The sequence below is a fragment of the Convolutriloba macropyga genome, chromosome 11 (assembly GCF_964194025.1).
Source record: "Convolutriloba macropyga chromosome 11, txConMacr16.3, whole genome shotgun sequence".
NCBI classification, from domain to species: Eukaryota; Metazoa; Xenacoelomorpha; order Acoela; family Convolutidae; genus Convolutriloba; species Convolutriloba macropyga.
In genome coordinates, this window is record NC_134478.1 from 23,990,267 (window position 1) to 24,010,526 (window position 20,260).

Here is a 20,260-nt window from a genome sequence, read left to right on the forward strand (position 1 = left end):
AGTTTGTCGAACACACCGTGTCCGACAAAAACAGAAGTGGAGCGCTGAACGCTATGCGCTCAACGCGGGGAGAGACAAAAGACACACGGGAAGTCGAGCGAGCAACGCGCGACGAAACGGAGACGTTACGCACGGGAAGTCGAGCGAGCAACGCGCGACGCAACGGAAACGGGACAGACGAGAAGTCGAGCGAGCAGTGCGCGACGAACGGAAACGGGACGAGCGGGAAAGCGTGCGAAAAACGCGCGACAAAACGAAACGGGACGGTGGGGAAGAACGGACGGGAAATGTGATCGTAAAGAGCTATGTTAGCAGACCACAGCAAAAACTCAACCAAACAACCTAGCCGTAACTCCAGAACAAACTTAAGTCACACCCTAGGAAGAAGGAGAGAAGCTACTGCAAGACAATCTAATATAGTTCATTATGGGGCTATAACGACAAATTTAACGAGAAATTAATTTACGGCAATGCAGTAGTACACTAAAAGGATGTAAAGGTCAAGAAATTAACTAGCCGTAACTCCAGAATAAACTTAAGTCACATCCTAGCAAAACCCAAACCACAACAAACAATCAGCATACTAGCGGTATTAAACAAACTACAGCAAAATTAAATAAACTACAATAGTGTATTTGTAGATGAAGACAGTTGGAAAGTCAAGAAACAATCCAGCCGTAACTCGAGAATAAACTTAAGTCAGACCCTAGAAGGCAACAGGACCAAACCAACTAGCAATCGTACAGGTACACACAAACATACAGCAGCAAAATCAAAATACTACAACAGAAGGGCTAGTAAATTATTAAAGTTGAAAAGTCAAAGGACAATCCAGCCGTAACTCGAGAATAAACTTAAGTCACACCCTAGAAAGCTATAAGACCTAAACAACAATCCAGCATACTAGCATACTCAACATACTAAAGCAAAACAGCAACATACTTCATCACATATGACATACTACACTGAAATCCGGAAAAGTAGCGGAAAAAACGAAAGGCGAAGTTTTGGGAGAGCGACGTTATTGAAAAAAAAATGTAACACGGAAAACTGAAGAGCGAAAGGACGAAAAACGACGCGGGCAAAACGGTTCATAAACGATCGACAAGAAAAATCATGGGAATTCGATAATTTTTTTTAGCAGGCCGGAGTTTGTGTAAATTTTCACAACTTTTTTTTGTGTTAATTGAGTTTCACTCAATTTACGAACCTTCTTGCTAGAAAATCATTTTTTTTGACAAATTTATCAAAAATTTAATGCGTTTGTCCAATTTTTTTCAGATTTTTTGGTCAATTTTTCTGCAATTTCTTGAATACCGAACGGTAATCCACTAAACTGGACAACTTTATGCTCCGAAATACGGTTTATCAATATTCGGTATTGATTTTCTAAAGTTTTTAGAATTTCATCAAAACTGACCAAAAATTTTCAAAATTGAACAATTTAGTATAATGTTTTCCCTATTTTCTCTATATCAGAGGTATTTTTTTGATATACGAACCGACTTGATCACTTTTTACAAACTTTCCAAACTTTCGACAATTCGACCAAAAATTTTCAAAATCGATGTTTTTCGTCTCAAAAATTATGTTAGTGGGGGCTCCTTATCAATAATTTCTACAAAGAATTGTTTATCTCTCCATGTAAAATGAAAATAAGGGGTTGGGTTTCTTGACGTCTAAATTAGTCTTTAATTAATTCAATGCAAAAAAATAGAGTTTTGGTTCTGTCTTACAGTTTTTTCGGAGTTTCGCTGCAGACGATTCCTTTGGGAGCGTTTCACCACAATCTTAGTGATTGCTTTCTATTTCTCGCATTGAAGGTGTCCATGAGTTAAGGTTGTGTGTAGTGTAAGTTGCCCACGTCTATGTTTGTCCGTTTGTCCATGTTTGTCTATGTTTGTTCGTATAGGCTAGGATCCTATCAATTCCGGGATGTCGTACAACCGTTGCGGATTTCTCCAGATGACAGCCCAATCTAGGAGCTTCTATCAGCCCCTCTCCTCCTTGCGGGCACGCCATTTCAAAATCACTAGATCAGCTCACAGTTAGAGACTCAGTACAATTCATCTGAGCGAATGTATACACTGGTCTGATCTGAAGTGTCTATGTGGACATGGCAATCAATACTCTTTACTGCTAATATGATGACATTGGTTTATTTAAAATTGAGATCCATTAATCGAAACAGAAACACATTCCTATTTATTTCGATTGGTGGCACGTTTTGATACGATTAACACAACAATTGGTAACAGTGTTCGTTAAACGGGAGCGGCACCATGTAAAGGTGAAAACCACTCTTTCGAAGATTCAATTCTACTCTTTTTTAGACTATAAGAATACGTGCAGAGCATAACAACGTGCAAGCATTACTATCAAGACAACGTATTATCAAGTTCAAGACGACAAGTGAAACTTAGACGGCAAGATTTTTTTGATGCTCTTTTACTGGTTTTTTGTCTGATGTTATTGAGGTCAAAATCAGTTCGTGTTCAATCGGCAATTGTCTAGAAAACCTAAAAATATTAAGCCGAAAACCAGCTTAATCGATACATATCATGGTTCTATTTACTTAGAATTAGGTTAAATGAACTTTTTCGGAACATTCTACGTATATTAGAACGTATTTAATTCTTATTTTAAAGTTTAGAAATACTCGAATCTGATTGGCTAAAATTCGTTGTTTTATTTACTTCGTAACACATTTCAGTTGGAGCAAGAAGTTCTTATCTTTCGATTTTTATTGATTTTACTGTCATTCGAAACCGGTAAACATTATGATTAATTTGATTCAATCATAAAATCTTTAGGGTATTTTTTTCTGTGTACAAATTGGAAACAATAGGAGGCGAGTAAATTTAATTGCATTAAACTAAATCTGCTTTCTAATTTCACACACGGGCGACAGCATTTCAAATTGTGTTTGCATTACGTTTTTACACCCTTAATTAGTTATTACTATATAAAGGGATTGAAAACATTCCTTTTGTATATTATATCTAGTGCGTCCGAGCGATAGTGGATTTGCGCAATTAAAATGTAATTGAAACCGTTTTGTTAAGTAAAATAAGATACTCTGCAATGTTCCAGTTTGTGCATGGCAATATGAGTACGTAATGTTCTTTGAAATCTGTTTTTTTTTTGTTAATTGACGTTCAGTGTGTTAAAAATAAAACCGCAATTGAAGTTGAAAAAACAAATTGCCCGATTTCGGAATTTTTGAAGCAAATACTTTTTTCAAATGGATCTTTTTTTTCTATTGGACTCTAATATATTAGGATGAATTCTGGTAAATTACGATAAAACAAAAGACTTGTTATCGAAACAAACTAAGTTTGAAGCAAATACTTTTTTCAAATGGATCTTTTTTTTCTATTGGACTCTAATATATTAGGATGAATTCTGGTAAATTACGATAAAACAAAAGACTTGTTATCGAAACAAACTAGACTTGTTATCGAAACAAACTAGACTTGTTATCGAAACAAACTAAGAAACAAACTACTAATGCTAATAAGCTGTTTTGTGGCAATTCGTACTGGCTGTTATTACTGATTCCGATAGATTGTAGTTTACCTAATCTTTTTGTTGAACACAATTGAAGCTGAACAATTACTGCTGTTTTTCAGAAACAAAAAGTTGTCTTTCCACTAATTAATTTCGATGAACGAATCTGTTTTGACCCGAGCTATTTTTAACGACAAATTTCAAATTCGGTTACGCCCGACTTCTTATGTTTTTTACTTGAGGTGTTTGACATGGCGCTGAAATAGTATTTTGACTACTTGCACTTTTTGTTTCAATTTTTTTCCAAAACTGTTCAAGAAGTGGTAATTTTTTTATTTTGTTTCTTCGTGGCCAGCATTGCTTGCAGTAGTTTGTATTTTTATGCCCTTGTGACAATTAACTTTTGAGATGAAAATTTCATGTCAGCTCATACCAAATAAAGTTCTGTATAGATTTATATCCTCCAAACGTTTGATAAAAATCAGTTCATTCTTTTTCATTATCATAAATTGTTCTTATTTGAAGAGCTTTTGACTTAGGTCATGCTCGATAAGATCGTAAAATTGTTCATTAAAAAAAGTGCTTTTAAAAGATTTCATATAGTGGTGACCATTTTTGGGTTATTTTCTGTGTTTTGTGTTGTTTTGAATAGTTGGTTGTACAGTAAATAGTAATATCAGGATATATCAGGATATAATAATATCAGGATAGCATGGCCTAATAGTGTTTGAATACAATAAATGTAAAAAGTTTGGTTTTATGGAGTTTTAATCATTTATCAATTTCTTCGCTTGGTCTATTTTCAGGATGCAAGAATTAGCAATCTGCATACTTCTGTTTTCTTTAACAAAATCCCAGGTTGGAGTCCTAGACCACAGCAGCCTCAGATCAGAATTTGGAACAGACTTTTGGATCAGACATTTAGAATCTTCGACACAGACTTAAGTGGCCTCTGATCAGACTTTCATTCGCTGGAAAGTGTCTCTGCTCACACTATCCTCCAGTAAAAGTTAACCCATACCCTTGTCCAGAATTTAATAGGCTCGAAATCGTCAGATCGAACAGGGTCTGAGGTATCGGATCAAAAGATGAGATGTCTCTTTGATCTGATCTGATCAACCTCGGATCGGTATTTGTAACTTACGATTATTCAAAATTATGCTACGATGTAATGTTTAACCGTTTGATGAATTCAACCAGTGGTAACAATTTGTATGGTTTAGGTTTTGAGACAACAAAAGAGATCCCTTTCGGAATCAGTCAAATCCAACCCAACTCAGGAGATCCTTCCAGACAACTCTTCTTTGGAGATTACCAGCCGATCTTAGACGCAAACTCAGCCAGACCCCTCAACTTAATACACCCCAAACTCAACCAACCATCAACTCAAGTCGTCTACGATTTCGTCAAAAGTCAGATTATAATCAAAACTCAACTATCAAACGAGTCCTTGTGTTATCTTAAAGAGCTGGTTCTACCTCCGGACTTGTTGTCTGGATCTGGAGACGTTGAGAGTGTTCTGAGAGAGTTGACCTCGGAGAGGTACGTGAAGTCAATTCTGGACATAGAAACTGATAGTCTTTATAATCCGAAGGATGTCTTGACTCCTGAACTTCATGGTGCTAAAGTGACTGAAGTTTGCTCGAGTTCTAAAATCTATCAATTAGTTCCTGACAAGTTGAATTAGATTATATTTTTACAATCATCGTATTTTTGTTGCTTTAAAATAATACTTAATTAAAATGATGCGAAACTACTTTTTTTTTCTAATTTAACGGGTATAACAAAGCTAAATTGTATTTCTGATATTCTAAACTTGAAACATTGGAAATATTTTGGTTATTTTGACACATCGGTTATTAGCGATTAGGGGTCTTGCCCTGACACTCAATTTCACATATAAAAAAGGCGTCGCATTTACAACCTTGGCAATGTTCAAAGACAAATTATCGTTTGAAAAGGAATGATTTAGTCATTTTTGATAGAATAAATCTCGATGCAATTATGCGTTTTGACAATCTATTGTTTATCCTTGATCATGGCTAATTTAATCTTCCACGGCAGTTGATTCGCTGTTGACATCCCTCCTTGTTTTGCTCTCTGCTTCAAATTAAAGGGGAGTGAAGTTCAAACAACATCATAGGAGTATTTTGCGGCGAATTGGGGTCACGGTCCGAAAAAATTGAGATGTCACTAGGTTTCAACGAATACCAAAAATAACTTCCAAATCGTGTGTATTTCTCCTAATAGAAAAAGTGCTGAAACTTGAAATAGTTCTGCGGGACAAATTTTTCTCATATAAGCAGTTCCTCAACAATAAAACTGCTAAAGTCAATGTGAAAATGGATCGTTTGGCCGAAAAACAAAATGTCAAATTTTTGATCAGTTTTCAGAGTACAAAAACAGATAGCAAGAAAGGCCTATTTCATGAGTGGAGAATTGAAATAGGCTGTTGCAATTCATTCATTAAACTGCCGATCTGTTGTGCTGATTACCATAGATATGATAACCAAATTTTTCAAGAGCTAACAATTATTTTCATCCATGACTAAACAACAGGGCTCGGGTGAGTCTGGAATTAGCGCAGACACTTCTTTAATGCGATAGAGAAGCAATCATGCGAGGCCGATGACAGAAAAATGGTTTCATTTTGAAACAAAAATATCATTTGCTGGTTGATGGTTTGAAAGATTATTTGAAAAAAAAAGAGACTGATTAACATTTAAAAAATTTTCGAAAAAATTAAATAGAAGTAAAGAAAAATTAATCTAATCAATAATTTTCATCTAATGCTTTCTACCAATTGAAAACAAATAGTGAAAATAGAACCTTGAAATCTTCTTCGAAAGAACCATTATAATACCTAAAGTCAAAAAGGATACTTGAAAAATCCAAGGGCGTTAACTAAAATCGCAAAATTTTTCTGTTTTTTTTATGTTGAAATTTCCATAACCAATAGCTACGAAACGAAACGTGCCTTTAACAATGCAACGAAGTGACAAAAAAAAAGTAGAGTTCGAGATTAACGAAGTATAAAATAAAAGCAAAAATGTCATAAAAGAATGAGCAATCAAAAATTATTTTTAAAAGCTGACAAAAACAGACAAAAATTTAGAAAGTTAAGTTGCGCTATAAAAACGTACATCTTCAAACCCTAAATTGTAACACGAACCATAAATGCTCGTGGTAGATAAATTAAAGATAAATAACAGAAAAATTTAATGTTTATAGCTTGTTATTTTTAATGAAAGATGACAACTTAGCAAAAGTTATAGAAAATGGAACTATTAACTACAATACCAAAAAAAACTTTGTTTGTTCCTACATGAGCTATGAAAAAACTAAAACAAATTAAAATGCATTCAATCTTTATCTCTACTTTCTCTCCTCTCTCCACTCTTTCCCTCTTTTCTTTCTTCATCTCGCTCTTGTTCCCATCTCTCTCTCTCTGTCTCTTTTTCTCACACACACAGTTTCTCTCTCCGCTTGCTCTCTCTCACTCTCCCTTTTTCTCCTCTCTCTGGCTCCCTTTTGGATTACAGCTTCAACCAAATTTTCCTATGATCAAATGTCTTTCCAAATCAAATGTCGTTCATCAAATGTCATTCCAAACTGCCAGAGACAAAGGTGTGTCCTTTGTTCCTTTGTCCAAACCTCTTCGGATTTTGAATCAGTCTGGTTTTTCAATTACAATAATCAAAGTCATGCAAAGATCCCAATACCAAACATGTCTATATTTTTTTAAAAAAATGCATAGAACGATCCTAAACATGTCAAATTTTGTTCTTAAAGATGAAAATTTGTCTTTCATAGGTTCTGAAGTGTGCAAATTTTTAAGTTGATTATTTTAATAGCGCCTCAAGTGCTTTTTGTATCAACAAAAACAAGCACGTCTTCAGAATTTACCTATAATGTTTTTAATTTTTATTTTTAACGCATATTTTTTAGCTAAGACTGAAACATAGTGAAATCATCAATTGATTAAAAAATTTTAGTTGTTCCAACCCAATTTTAAAAGGGGAGGAAATATATGCTCATCTTTGTGAGTAGTATCACAAGAAAGCCAATATAGCGTAGAATATAAAACCAAAAACTTGTTTTTGAATTTCTTTTTTCATTACAAGGCAATACCGAGGTTTCAAAATTTGTGAATATTCGATTAGTTACTGTAATTTTGTTCACGTTTTGCAAAAAATGTTTCGCAGGTTTTTTGTGCTGAGTTATATAGTTCGCCAAAAATTTGAACAATTTGTGGAGTTCAGTGGACCTAAGGCATTTTCAAGGGTTGTTTTGGTCTCACAGGGGAAATTGACAAATAAGAGCTATTCCACACTAGAATGATTTCATATCAATTAATGACAGGTACTATTTACGTGTAAAACCGGCCCAATAAAGTATTTTATGTTTTAAGAAAAAAACTCACGGTTTTTATGGCTTGTAAAAATGTTTTCGTTAACTGTGATTGAATTCTTAAGTTTAAACTGATTTTTATTCTATGACAGTTTAATGACTGGGTGTAAATAACAAAAACTCCCAAAGTTTTTTTGAGTTATATAACTAAATATATATAACGGTTTCAGTTAATACTTAGTGTCGCTTATGACTTTGAATATATTTTTTGAAGCAAAAGTTGGTGAGTTGTTCAACGTACTTTTAATTATCTCTGTCGTTTTGCAGCTTAGTCTCATTGAACAAAGGTCGCATTTTTTTCTGGTTTATTCAGTTTTTGCAATCACACCTTTTTCGTTTTAATTAATGGCTTCATGGCTTTGATATCACGACTTTTTTTGTGAAAACTCATTTTAGCTTGTATTTCAGCTTGGTTTTAGCTTGTATTTGTCTTTCTTTCTGTAATCGTATTACATATTCTGGATGATGTCACCAACCATGTCACTTCTCATGGAGGTAAAAACAATTTTATAAAAATGATTTAGTTGATTGCTGATAGTTTTGATCAATTTAAATTCACTGTCTTCAAGAATTTAAACAAGCTTCCGAACTTTGCGAATTTTATTTTTTGTCCATTTGTAACCTAGTCTCGTAAAATAGAAGTCTTATCCAAAATCTGGTGAAGTAGAATTTAAAATATTTACTGGTTTTATGTTTCCACTAATGCTTTTTTGGCTATGACACAATGTGTTTTAATAAAAAATACAATTGATACTTTTATTTTGGACTCATTCAAAGACTTTTTCACAAAATCTCTCTATTGCAAGGGGCATCGTTGATTTCTAAATGAGAACCAAGAGAAAGTTTTATTCTTCAGTTAACAGCTGATGGTTTTAATGAATTCAATACTGTTTCTGTAAAAAAAATATCAGTGAATTTTTGAAATTCGCCTAACTTTATCGTTTTTGGAGTCCTATGATTTAGTGTCCTTAATGACAGGTACAACTGTCTTTCTCGAGAGTTACAAATGATCCATTTAGTGTTTTTTGGTTGCAAGCTTGTGGTTGTGTTGACTTTTGGAAAATTTGGTTTTGAAAGTCAGTCAGGAAAATTTTGAAGTTCATTGGAAATTTTTGTCTCTTGTATCTTTCCAATGGGTAAAAATTGATTATATACTATTTATGAGTTTTCCATAACTGTTTTAAAACTCTGAAGCATCAATTTGACCTAACGATTTTACTATTTCTGGAATTTTTCCAATTAACAAGGTTCGTTTTCATTAATAGTCATCGATGGTTCCCCTTGATTTTAAAGAAGCGCAACTGAAAACATAGAAAATTTTTAGTGAATGGCTTGTGATTTGAACGCCTTCAACAACATGTTTGTGCGATTTAATTTTTTAAAAATTTTTTTGCACGCATTCGCTGGTTTTGTAATCGTTTGACTATTTTTGTTGATGACAGTTCTCAATAATTTCCTATGGAAGTAGTTATAGAAATATTGAATGGTTTCAGTTAAAATCTGATAGTTTTAATGACTTTGGGGTTAAATGTTTTCGAAAATGTAAATATGGTTTTAAAGATTGGCTACTTGAAGATTTGTTGACTTGTTACCTGGTCTAATAAAAGACAGGTCCCATATACTTTCTAATGAAGCATAATTTTCTTTTCTTTAGCTTTTAATTACCTATTTTCACTGTGTTCTCAAGTGGTTGTCAGAAAAATTAGACAAATTTTTGGTCGTAAACAATGTTTGTTTCTGTTATTTGATTTTGTTGTTTGTCTTGTCCTGTGGTCCCATTAAAGACAGGTCTCATCGGCCCTCTAAAGCGGTATCATGTAGTTCTTTCACTGGTCTGTGTTGAAAACAATTTTAACTACATGAATTTTTTCAAAGTTTTTGAAAGTTTATCTCTTCCCTATTTGGTTGACAATTAAGTCAAAACTGTGGAAGTGAGGAGTCATTCATACATGCGCAAACGTACATTATCGAGCCTTTTTCTTTGGCCATCAAATAAAATTTAAATTATGTAATTTTCCCAAACAAAAATAAAAATAACAAATTTGCCTATCAATTGGATTGTTTTTGCAGCCATACCTTAACCGGAAAATTAAAAAAAAAATGGGGATAGTCTACAAACATTAACTTCCAATGATGCGCAAAATGTGGCAGCTGGATGGTAATGTTTTATTTGAAAAATGAATTAAAGGTAAATAAAAAAGAACATCACCAAACACTGTCATCATTTTTGTACAGTGCAAGCAGAAAAATTGAAACTGTTGTTTATTATAAAACTGACAGTGTTACTAGGAATAATTTGCTTTGCGTCTTTTTCAGGCATTACTATCATTATTTTTGGTCTGAATAATATCAAAGTTCTGACGTTTGGTTTAGCCGTCAGACCCTCAGAAAAAAGTACAACTGCTTCTTTTGAGCAGATTTTTTTTTGCAGAAGTTGTTATTTTTAAGAGGTAGAGAAAGCATTGAAAAAAGTAAGTTATTTTCTTGAATCAATTTAATTAATTTGTCAATAATGCTGTTCTCTTTGTGCGAGAACACGTTTCTAGTTATGTAAATTCATTAAGATAAAGTTATGTTCAGTCTATTTTATCGGAGAGTTACTGTTTTGCACGTGTTAATTGGACAAAGTCAAGTTCCCACTTATTCGGCGGGAAGAGCTTCAAATTTTCTAATATTGGCTTTGGCCATCTTGAATTGATGCATCATCAACAAATGCAGCAACAGATGTTTCTTCTTGAGTGCACTGTTTGAAGACATTGCAATTAATTTATGTACACCTAGTGGATTTTATTCTGTTGAATTTCATGTGTTCAAGTTTTACGTTTGGTTTTCCTCAGTTGGTCTTGAAACAGTACACTCAAGAAAAAAACATCTGTTGCTGCATTAATGACAAATTAAATTGACTCAAGAAAGTAATTTACCTTTATCAATGCTTTTAACAGATCTTAAAAGTACCAACTCCTGCAAAAAAAATTGTTTTAGCTCCCGAAAGTTTGAAACATGTACATCTAGATCAACATCCTTCGACGAGCTCACCAATGTGTGCACGCCTTACGGACACAACAACGGGTTTTTGCTTAATAGGCGTCAAGTATTTATAATTTCTATTTTGCTTTTATTTCGCATTGTTTCAAAGTTCAAATAACTGAAGATTTTCAAACAATTAAAGGAATTTAGCAATCAACTTATAATAAATTTTTCAAAATTCCCTCAACAAGAACAGATTGAAATTCCGCATAACAGTTTTTATAGATTTAAAAACCAACTATTGTCGTAGATCCCCACACTTCTGCTCAAAAGAAGCAGTTGTACTTTCTTCTTAGGGTCTGACTGCTTTTGAAAATGTACTCTACGTGTAGAGAACACGTTTCTAGTAATGTAAATTCAGTAAGGTAATGTTAAGTTCAGTCTCTTTTATCGGAGATTTACTGTTTTACACGTGTTATTTGGACGAAGTCAAGTTCCCACTTTTTTGGCGGGAAGAGTTTCAAGTTTTTGTAATATTGGCTTTGGCCTTCTTGAATTGATGCATCATCAACAAATGCAGCAACAGATGTTTCTTCTTGAGTGCACTGTTTCAAGACATTGCAATTAATTTATGTACACCTAGTGGATTTTATTCTGTTGAATTTCATGTGTTCAAGTTTTACGTTTGGTTTTCCTCAGTTGGTCTTGAAACAGTACACTCAAGTAAAAAACATCTGTTGCTGCATTGATGACAAATTAAATTGACTCAAGAAAGTAATTTACCTTTATCAATGCTTTTTACAGATCTTAAAAGTACCAACTCCGGCAAAAAAAATTGTTTTAGCTCCCGAAAGTTTGAAACATGTACATCTAGATCAACATCCTTCGACGAGCTCACCAATGTGTGCACGCCTTACGGACACAACAACGGGTTTTTGCTTAAGAGGCGTCAAGTATTTATAATTTCTATTTTGCTTTTATTTCGCATTGTTTCAAAGTTCAAATAACTGAAGATTTTCAAACAATTAAAGGAATTTAGCAATCAACTTATAAATTTTTCAAAATTCCCTCAACAAGAACAGATTGAAATTCCGCATAACAGTTTTTATAGATTTAAAAACCAACTATTGTCGTAGATCCCCACACTTCTGCTCAAAAGAAGCAGTTGTACTTTCTTCTTAGGGTCTGACTGCTTTTAAAAATGTACTCTATATGTAGAGAACACGTTTCTAGTAATGTAAATTCAGTAAGGTAATGTTAAGTTCAGTCTCTTTTATCGGAGAGTTACTGTTTTACACGTGTTATTTGGACGAAGTCAAGTTCCCACTTTTTTGGCGGGAAGAGTTTCAAGTTTTTGTAATATTGGCTTTGGCTTTCTTGAATTGATGCATCATCAACTGGCTCCGGGGTGAGGAAACCCATAAATTAAACCAAAGAAGGGGAGAATGATGTAACCAAGAGACCAGAGTGTAGCTCGCGTTGCCTAGATTTCCGTTCCGAGAAAAAAGAGCAAGAAAAAACGGCTAATCAGCCAAAACACGTGCAAGACCGGCAACGGGGCGGACGTACGTACCGTAAGCCGTTTTTACCTTGACAACGCGTACAGATCCATCTTTTTCACTGTGTTCTCAAGTGGTTGTCAGAAAAATTAGACAAATTTTTGGTCGTAAACAATGTTTGTTTCTGTTATTTGATTTTGTTGTTTGTCTTGTCCTGTGGTCTCATTAATGACAGGTCTCATCGGCACTCTAAAGCGGTATCATGTAGTTCTTTCACTGGTCTGTGTTGAAAACAATTTTAACTACATGAATTTTTTTCAAATAGTTTTTGAAAGTTTATCTCTTCCCTATTTGGTTGACAATTAAGTCAAAACTGTGGAAATGAGGAGTCATTCATACATGCGCAAACGTACATTATCGAGCCTTTTTCTTTGGCCATCAAATAAAATTTAAATTGTAATTTTCCCAAACAAAAATAAAAATAACAGAATTTGCCTATCAATTGGATTGTTTTTGCAGGCATACCTTAACCGGAAAATTAAAAAAAATGGGGATAGTCTACAAACATTAACTTCCAATGATGCGCAAAATGTGGCAGCTGGATGGTAATGTTTTATTTGAAAAATGAATTAAAGGTAAATAAAAAAGAACATCACCAAACACTGTCATCATTTTTGTACAGTGCAAGCAGAAAAATTGAAACTGTTGTTTATTATAAAACTGACAGTGTTACTAGGAATAATTTGCTTTGCGTCTTTTTCAGGCATTACTATCATTATTTTTGGTCTGAATAATATCAAAGTTCTGACGTTTGGTTTAGCCGTCAGGACCTCAGAAAAAAGAAGTACCAACCTCAGATCCTTCGATCAGATCTTAAAAGTATTCAAAGTCCCAACTCCTGCAAAAAAAATTGTTTTAGCTCCCGAAAGTTTGAAACATGTACATCTAGATCAACATCCTTCGACGAGCTCACCAATGTGTGCACGCCTTACGGACACAACAACGGGTTTTTGCTTAATAGGCGTCAAGTATTCATAATTTCTATTTTGCTTTTATTTCGCATTGTTTCAAAGTTCAAATAACTGAAGATTTTCAAACAATTAAAGAAATTTAGCAATCAACTTCAAATAAATTTTTCAAAATTCCCTCAACAAGAACAGATTGAAATTCCGCATAACAGTTTTTATAGATTTAAAAACCAAATATTGTCGTAGATCCCCACACTTCTGCTCAAAAGAAGCAGTTGTACTTTCTTCTTAGGGTCTGACTGCTTTTGAAAATGTACTCTACGTGTAGAGAACACGTTTCTAGTAATGTAAATTCAATAAGGTAATGTTAAGTTCAGTCTCTTTTATCGGAGAGTTACTGTTTTACACGTGTTATTTGGACGAAGTCAAGTTCCCACTTTTTTGGCGGGAAGAGTTTCAAGTTTTTGTAATATTGGCTTTGGCCTTCTTGAATTGATGCATCATCAACAAATGCAGCAACAGATGTTTCTTCTTGAGTGCACTGTTTCAAGACATTGCAATTAATTTATGTACACCTAGTGGATTTTATTCTGTTGAATTTCATGTGTTCAAGTTTTACGTTTGGTTTTCCTCAGTTGGTCTTGAAACAGTACACTCAAGTAAAAAACATCTGTTGCTGCATTAATGACAAATTAAATTGACTCAAGAAAGTAATTTACCTTTATCAATGCTTTTTACAGATCTTAAAAGTACCAACTCCTGCAAAAAAAATTGTTTTAGCTCCCGAAAGTTTGAAACATGTACATCTAGATCAACATCCTTCGACGAGCTCACCAATGTGTGCACGCCTTACGGACACAACAACGGGTTTTTGCTTAATAGGCGTCAAGTATTTATAATTTCTATTTTGCTTTTATTTCGCATTGTTTCAAAGTTCAAATAACTGAAGATTTTCAAACAATTAAAGGAATTTAGCAATCAACTTATAAATTTTTCAACATTCCCTCAAAAAGAACAGATTGAAATTCCGCATAACAGTTTTAATAGATTTAAAAACCACTATTGTCGTAGATCTCCACACTTCTGCTCAAAAGAACAGTTGCACTTTCTTCTTAGGGTCTGACTGCTTTTGAAAATGTACTCGATGTGTAGAGAACACGTTTCTAGTAATGTAAATTCAGTAAGGTAATGTTAAGTTCAGTCTCTTTTATCGGAGAGTTACTGTTTTACACGTGTTATTTGGACGAATTCAAGTTCCCACTTTTTTGGCGGGAAGAGTTTCAAGTTTTTGTAATATTGGCTTTGGCCTTCTTGAATTGATGCATCATCAACAGGCTCCGGGGTGAGGAAACCCATAAATTAAACCAAAGAAGGGGAGAATGATGTAACCAAGAGACCAGAGGGTAGCTCGCGTTGCCTAGATTTCCGTTCCGAGAAAAAAGAGCAAAAAAAAGGCTAATCAGCCAAAACACGTGCAAGACCGGCAACGGGGCGGACGTACGTACCGTAAGCCGTTTTTACCTTGACAACGCGTACAGATCCATCTTTTCCAGGCGACGTTTCGACAATTCGTCCCAGAGGCCATATCCCACGGGGAGTGAGGTCTTTGAGGATCCACACCAGGTCATTGACTTTCAACGAATCACACTGTTCGGACCATTTGCTTCGCTTCGTTAAAGTGGGAAGGTACTCTTTAACTAGGCGTCTCCAGACGCGGTTTATAAGCTGCTGCACGTTCTTCCACGACTTGAAGGATGCTGGCATGGTTGACGAAAAGTCTCCTGGTGGCAGTGAATTGTAAGGTCTCTGCACCATAAAATGATTTGGGGTGATGGGTTCTTCATTGTCTGGTACGTCAGCCACATGTGTAAGTGGTCGAGAGTTCAGCATGCTTTCGGTCTCAACCATGATGGTGTGGAAGACATCTGATGTAAGCCTCTTAGTGACTATACGCTTCAAGATTGTAATGCAACAAATTTGGCAACTGGGTTTAAAATGGGACACCGCTACCCGAGAAATTACATAAACCATTGCAAAAAATACAAAACAGCTATTTCGGATCACCCCCCCATTGAACACTCGCGAGCACTCAGTTTTCTTGCAAGTTCACAGGAAATTGAACATCAATTGCACGTCTTTGTTGATGCGTCTACTTGTGCTATGGCAGCAATAATTTATCTACGAAGTTATGACGTAACATCAAATAAACAGAAACCAGCTTCATAATCAGTAAATGCAAAGTAACTCCTTTAAAATTGTTGAGCGTTCCAAAACTTGAGCTTGAGGCGGCAATAATCGTGATACGACTACTGAAAACAGTTCAAAAACAGACAACACTGAAGATACACGATACACATTTTTGGAAAGACAGTCGAGTTGTTCTTGATTGGATTGTTTCTAAGAAGAAACAGAAACTGTTTGTCGCCAACAGAATGCGAGAAATACACGAATCTTCAAAACCCAATCAATGGCATTATATACCAACAAATCAAAATCCTGCAGACCATGGAACACGTGGCCTAGAACCAGAAGAATTATGTTCTAAATGGTTACAGGCTCCTGATTTCCTAAAGAAACATTACTCCGACTGCAACTCCGCACACAAAATAGTTTCTGTTCACAAAACGAATACATCAAAACCGAATGAACCAGTCATCGACCCAACCCGTTTTCGATCTTGGACAAAATTGCTGTTAACACTCGCAACTATTTACAACCTGCTCTTCAGAATTAAAAAAGAACGAAATAACAAAGAGCAGTACACTGCAGACGACATCAACCAAGCACACGGTCACTTATTTCGACTTTCACAGGAATAAGTTTTCCATTCAGCTATTCACTCGCTAAGAAGAGGACGTAAACTAGACTCTAAATTAAAGATTCGATCCTTAAATCCGTACTTAGACAAAAACGGAATACTTAGATCACAAGGCCGACTACAATTTGCTCCTGAAGAGTTACAATTAGCTAAATTACCAATAATTCTTCATGCCAAAGACTCAATAACACGCCTGTATCTTGAGCACGCGCATCGAATTTGTATACACCAAGGTACCAAGGCCGTCAAAGCTTTTGTTCAACAGAGATACGTCGTTATCGGCCTCAGGAAAACATTGTTAAGCATCCGATTTCGATGTTTTTTGTGCCGCCGTTTTGATGCCCAAAATATCCAGCCGTTAATGGCGCCACTACCAGTGTGCAGGTTTTCTGATACTCTCGCAATTCCCATTTGCTAATACAGGAATTGATTTCTTCGGACCTTTCCATATCGAAGACACCAAAGACAATCTCACCAAGTACTACGGCCTCATTGTCACATGCATGGTCAAACGTGCCGCACATCTTGAGTCATGCCCTGATTTAAACACGGACACTTTTCTCAACGCCCTCCGACGTTTTGCATCACAAAGATGTCAACCAAAACTTATTTTGAGTGACAACGGCAAAACATTTGTTGGGGCAAACGAAGAGTTGAAGCGATGCGTCCGTAGTCTCGACAATCAGCGCATTGCCTCTGAACTTCTTATAAAGAACACAATTTGGAAATTTAACCCACCATACGGACCACATTTTGGTGGTGCGAGGGAACGGTTGATCCAAAATGCTAAACGGATCATTTTGATCAATCTAGGGAGCAAGAGGCTTACATCAGATGTCTTCCACACCATCATGGTTGAGACCGAAAGCATGCTGAACTCTCGACCACTTACACATGTGGCTGACGTACCAGACAATGAAGAACCCATCACCCCAAATCATTTTCTGGTGCAGAGACCTTACAATTCACTGCCACCAGGAGACTTTTCGTCAACCATGCCAGCATCCTTCAAGTCGTGGAAGAACGTGCAGCAGCTTATGAACCACGTCTGGAGACGCCTAGTTAAAGAGTACCTTCCCACTTTAACGAAGCGAAGCAAATGGTCCGAACAGGGTGATTCGTTGAAAGTCAATGACCTGGTGTGGATCCTCAAAGACCTCACTCCCCGTGGGATTTGGCCTCTGGGACGATTTGTCGAAACGTCGCCTGGAAAAGATGGATCTGTACGCGTTGTCAAGGTAAAAACGGCTTACGGTACGTACGTCCGCCCCGTTGCCGGTCTTGCACGTGTTTTGGCTGATTAGCCGTTTTTTTGCTCTTTTTTCTCGGAACGGAAATCTAGGCAGCGCGAGCTACCCTCAGGTCTCTTGGTTACATCATTCTCCCCTTCTTTGGTTTAATTTATGGGTTTCCTCTCCCCTGAGCCTGTTGATGATGCATCAATTCAAGAAGGCCAAAGCCAATATTACGAAAACTTGAAACTCTTCCCGCCAAAAAAGTGGGAACTTGACTCCGTCCAAATAACACGTGTAAAACAGTAACTCTCCGATAAAAGAAACTGAACTTAACATTATCTTACTGAATTTACATTACTAGAAACGTGTTCTCTACACATAGAGTACATAGTTTTTTGGTGACCCCAAAAAACTATGTACTCTATGTGTAGAGAACACGTTTCTAGTAATGTAAATTCAGTAATATAATGTTAAGTTCAAGTTCAGTCTCTTTTATCGGAGAGTTACTGTTTTACACGTGTTATTTGGACGGAGTCAAGTTCCCACTTTTTTGGCGGGAAGAGTTTCAAGTTTTTGTAATATTGGCTTTGGCCTTCTTGAATTGATGCATCATCAACAGAAAACTTAACTTAGTCTGTATACGTATTCGGGTAATTTTAAATGATAAAATTCAAAAAAGCACATACTAACACAAAATTTTCAAATGTTTCGGAACTGTTGGCTTAATATGCCCTTTTACCTTTTTTGTTCTGAAAAAAATTTTGGCCTCAATATGGCCGTTCACCTTTATTACAAGCCATTCAGAACCCAAATTCCAACTTGTCAGTGTTTTCTCTACCACTGACGATTTGGATCTTCAATATTTGTCACTGATGCATTTTTTCTCCACTTTTTTTTCTCCGATTGTTTTTCTCCGATTGTTTGATATGATGCGCTTCTGTACTAATAATACTCAGACATTTAAGTATCCAGCATATTTCTACGTATCTTGTCCATTTTTGAGTACATTTTCCTGGGACAATATTGAAGTATATAACTAAATTGAAGGAAAACTATTGGGGGTCAAAACAAAATTAATTCTGATGTCATAGGAAGACCAGCTTTGACACTTGTAAAACTATTATCAATTTCTCAAGTAGGAATTACATCATTAGTTGCAACAACTTCACAGGAATAGCCTTCTATTTTAGAGCTTCGATAAAATATGAGAAACAGAATAGTACGCGATAAATGCTCAATTTTAACTTTGTCAGATCACTCTATCCCATGGATTGCCCATGTCATTAACAATCGACATCAAAATTAACGAGCCAGTTTTTGTTTGAACAGTCTGTTTATTCATCTGGCAGCAATTTTGTAACAAGACCAGTTCCTATCGTATGTTCGCCAGCTCTCAAAGTGAACCTCTGTCCAACATCAAAAGGCATCGCTTTAGACAGTGTAAAAATCAAGTTTGCATCTTCTCCGGGCATCACCATTTTCCTATCCTTCATTCCCAGATCTTTCCCTTTCTTGTCATACGTTTGATGTTCGTATGCTTTGATTGATTCTGACTGACTCATATCGGCAGTTACAGGGAAGTTCCAAGTAAGGGAATACATCATGTTACCAATTCCATCTAACAACGGCTTCGACTGACCGCCTTCTTCTTTGGTCAGAAGGTACATTTGGGCTTCAATCCGTTTATGTTGAGAGAACATGCCTGCTTTTGTAAGTACCATTCCTCTTCTCAGATCCTCTCGTTTCACGCCCTTCACAAGTACCCCAGCATTGTCGCCAGCTTGGGCTTCATCTAACGTTTTCTTGAAAGTCTCCAAACCTTGACACATTTCAAATGGTCAGATTTGAACGAAAATTGTATTAAAATTCTTTAGCAGAAATAGCAACTTGACATCATATGCAATGAGCATAGCCGACCAGGGTGGTTGGGGGGAATGACTGATGGGGGTCAAACTTTTAAGACTAAGAACCGCCCCCTAACACCCTAAAATTGTCTCCTCAAAACAGTTTCTATGAAACGGATACTTAGAGACTAGTGAGGCTCTAAGAGAGCTGCTCGGCCACTTAATGCCCTCCAAGCGCTACCTGTTTATCCCGTTTTTGAGGAAAAGTCAAATGGGTCAAACAAAAAATTAGTCAACGAAAATTCGCATAAAAAGACCACAGGACTAATATAATTGCTACAAATTTTGTTGGATAGCAATTTAAAAAGTCAGGCATGAGAAAGTAAAGCCGCTAGACAAAAAGTCGATCAAGCGATAAATCGCCTGAAAAAGACTATACAAATTCATTTGAGTGCAAAAGTTTAGTATCTCATTTATCACACGGCTGACCTAAAAACTCGAAACAGAGCAGCAAATGACGTCACGCACAAATTCAGTCATGTGGTTTCCATTTACAGCAGAAGCGAATTGGAAGTCACGATCTAAAAAAATACCCGGCAGATTGCCGGAAAATAGCCACCGTTGCTTCCCATAACCGAGATTGGAAAGAGAAAAATTTAAAAAAAATTGTACACAAAAAATTTTGAAGTGCGAACCAATTTGATGTCATTTTGGAGCTGAACATACTCCTGCTTCGGAATGAGACAACACAAGGGCTAGTATCAATACCAATGAGCATTATAGATGGTAACTAAGAACAAAGTTCGAGTAATGGGCATCTAAAATTGGGCTTTATGGGTTTATCCCGTTTCTACTTCTGATTTCATTTTTTGATACTGACTCTGTTCATTTTAAATTGTTTTTCTGAGTAACTGCTGTCTAAAAACACTTTAAGCAGACTGCGAGAAGAGTAAAACTAGCCTAGAGAAGTCAGCAAGATTTCACGCAAAATGTTGAACAAGCTGTGAAC

General features: G+C 35.8%; 4 protein-coding genes across 11 annotated transcripts in view; 3 read left to right on the forward strand and 1 right to left on the reverse strand.

Moving 5' to 3' along the window:
- Positions 1-5,267, forward strand: part of LOC142349028 (uncharacterized) — a 93,248-nt gene extending 87,981 nt beyond the window's left edge. For all 5 annotated transcript variants that reach the window (XM_075400435.1, XM_075400432.1, XM_075400436.1 and 2 more), the window contains exon 3: positions 4,734-5,267. In XM_075400435.1, coding sequence (XP_075256550.1) covers positions 4,734-5,197 — 464 coding nt within the window. In that variant the 3' untranslated portion in view covers positions 5,198-5,267. The remainder of the gene's footprint in view (positions 1-4,733) is intronic.
- The window catches only part of LOC142349646 (zinc finger FYVE domain-containing protein 1-like), a 482,388-nt gene that overhangs the window by 243,768 nt on the left and 218,360 nt on the right, over positions 1-20,260 (forward strand). The gene's annotated exons all lie outside the window — the stretch shown is intronic.
- LOC142349076 (uncharacterized) lies at positions 15,261-17,476 on the forward strand. The gene is made up of 3 exons (XM_075400489.1): positions 15,261-15,284; positions 15,910-16,144; positions 16,596-17,476. Exons 1-3 carry the CDS (start codon positions 15,261-15,263, stop codon positions 17,474-17,476), a joined length of 1,140 nt encoding a protein of 379 aa, XP_075256604.1.
- The window catches only part of LOC142349649 (elongation factor Tu-like), a 317,975-nt gene continuing 316,177 nt past the window's right edge, over positions 18,463-20,260 (reverse strand). For both annotated transcript variants that reach the window (XM_075401366.1, XM_075401367.1), the window contains exon 7: positions 18,463-19,226. In XM_075401366.1, the coding sequence (XP_075257481.1) occupies positions 18,742-19,226 (485 nt within the window). In that variant the 3' untranslated portion in view covers positions 18,463-18,741. The remainder of the gene's footprint in view (positions 19,227-20,260) is intronic.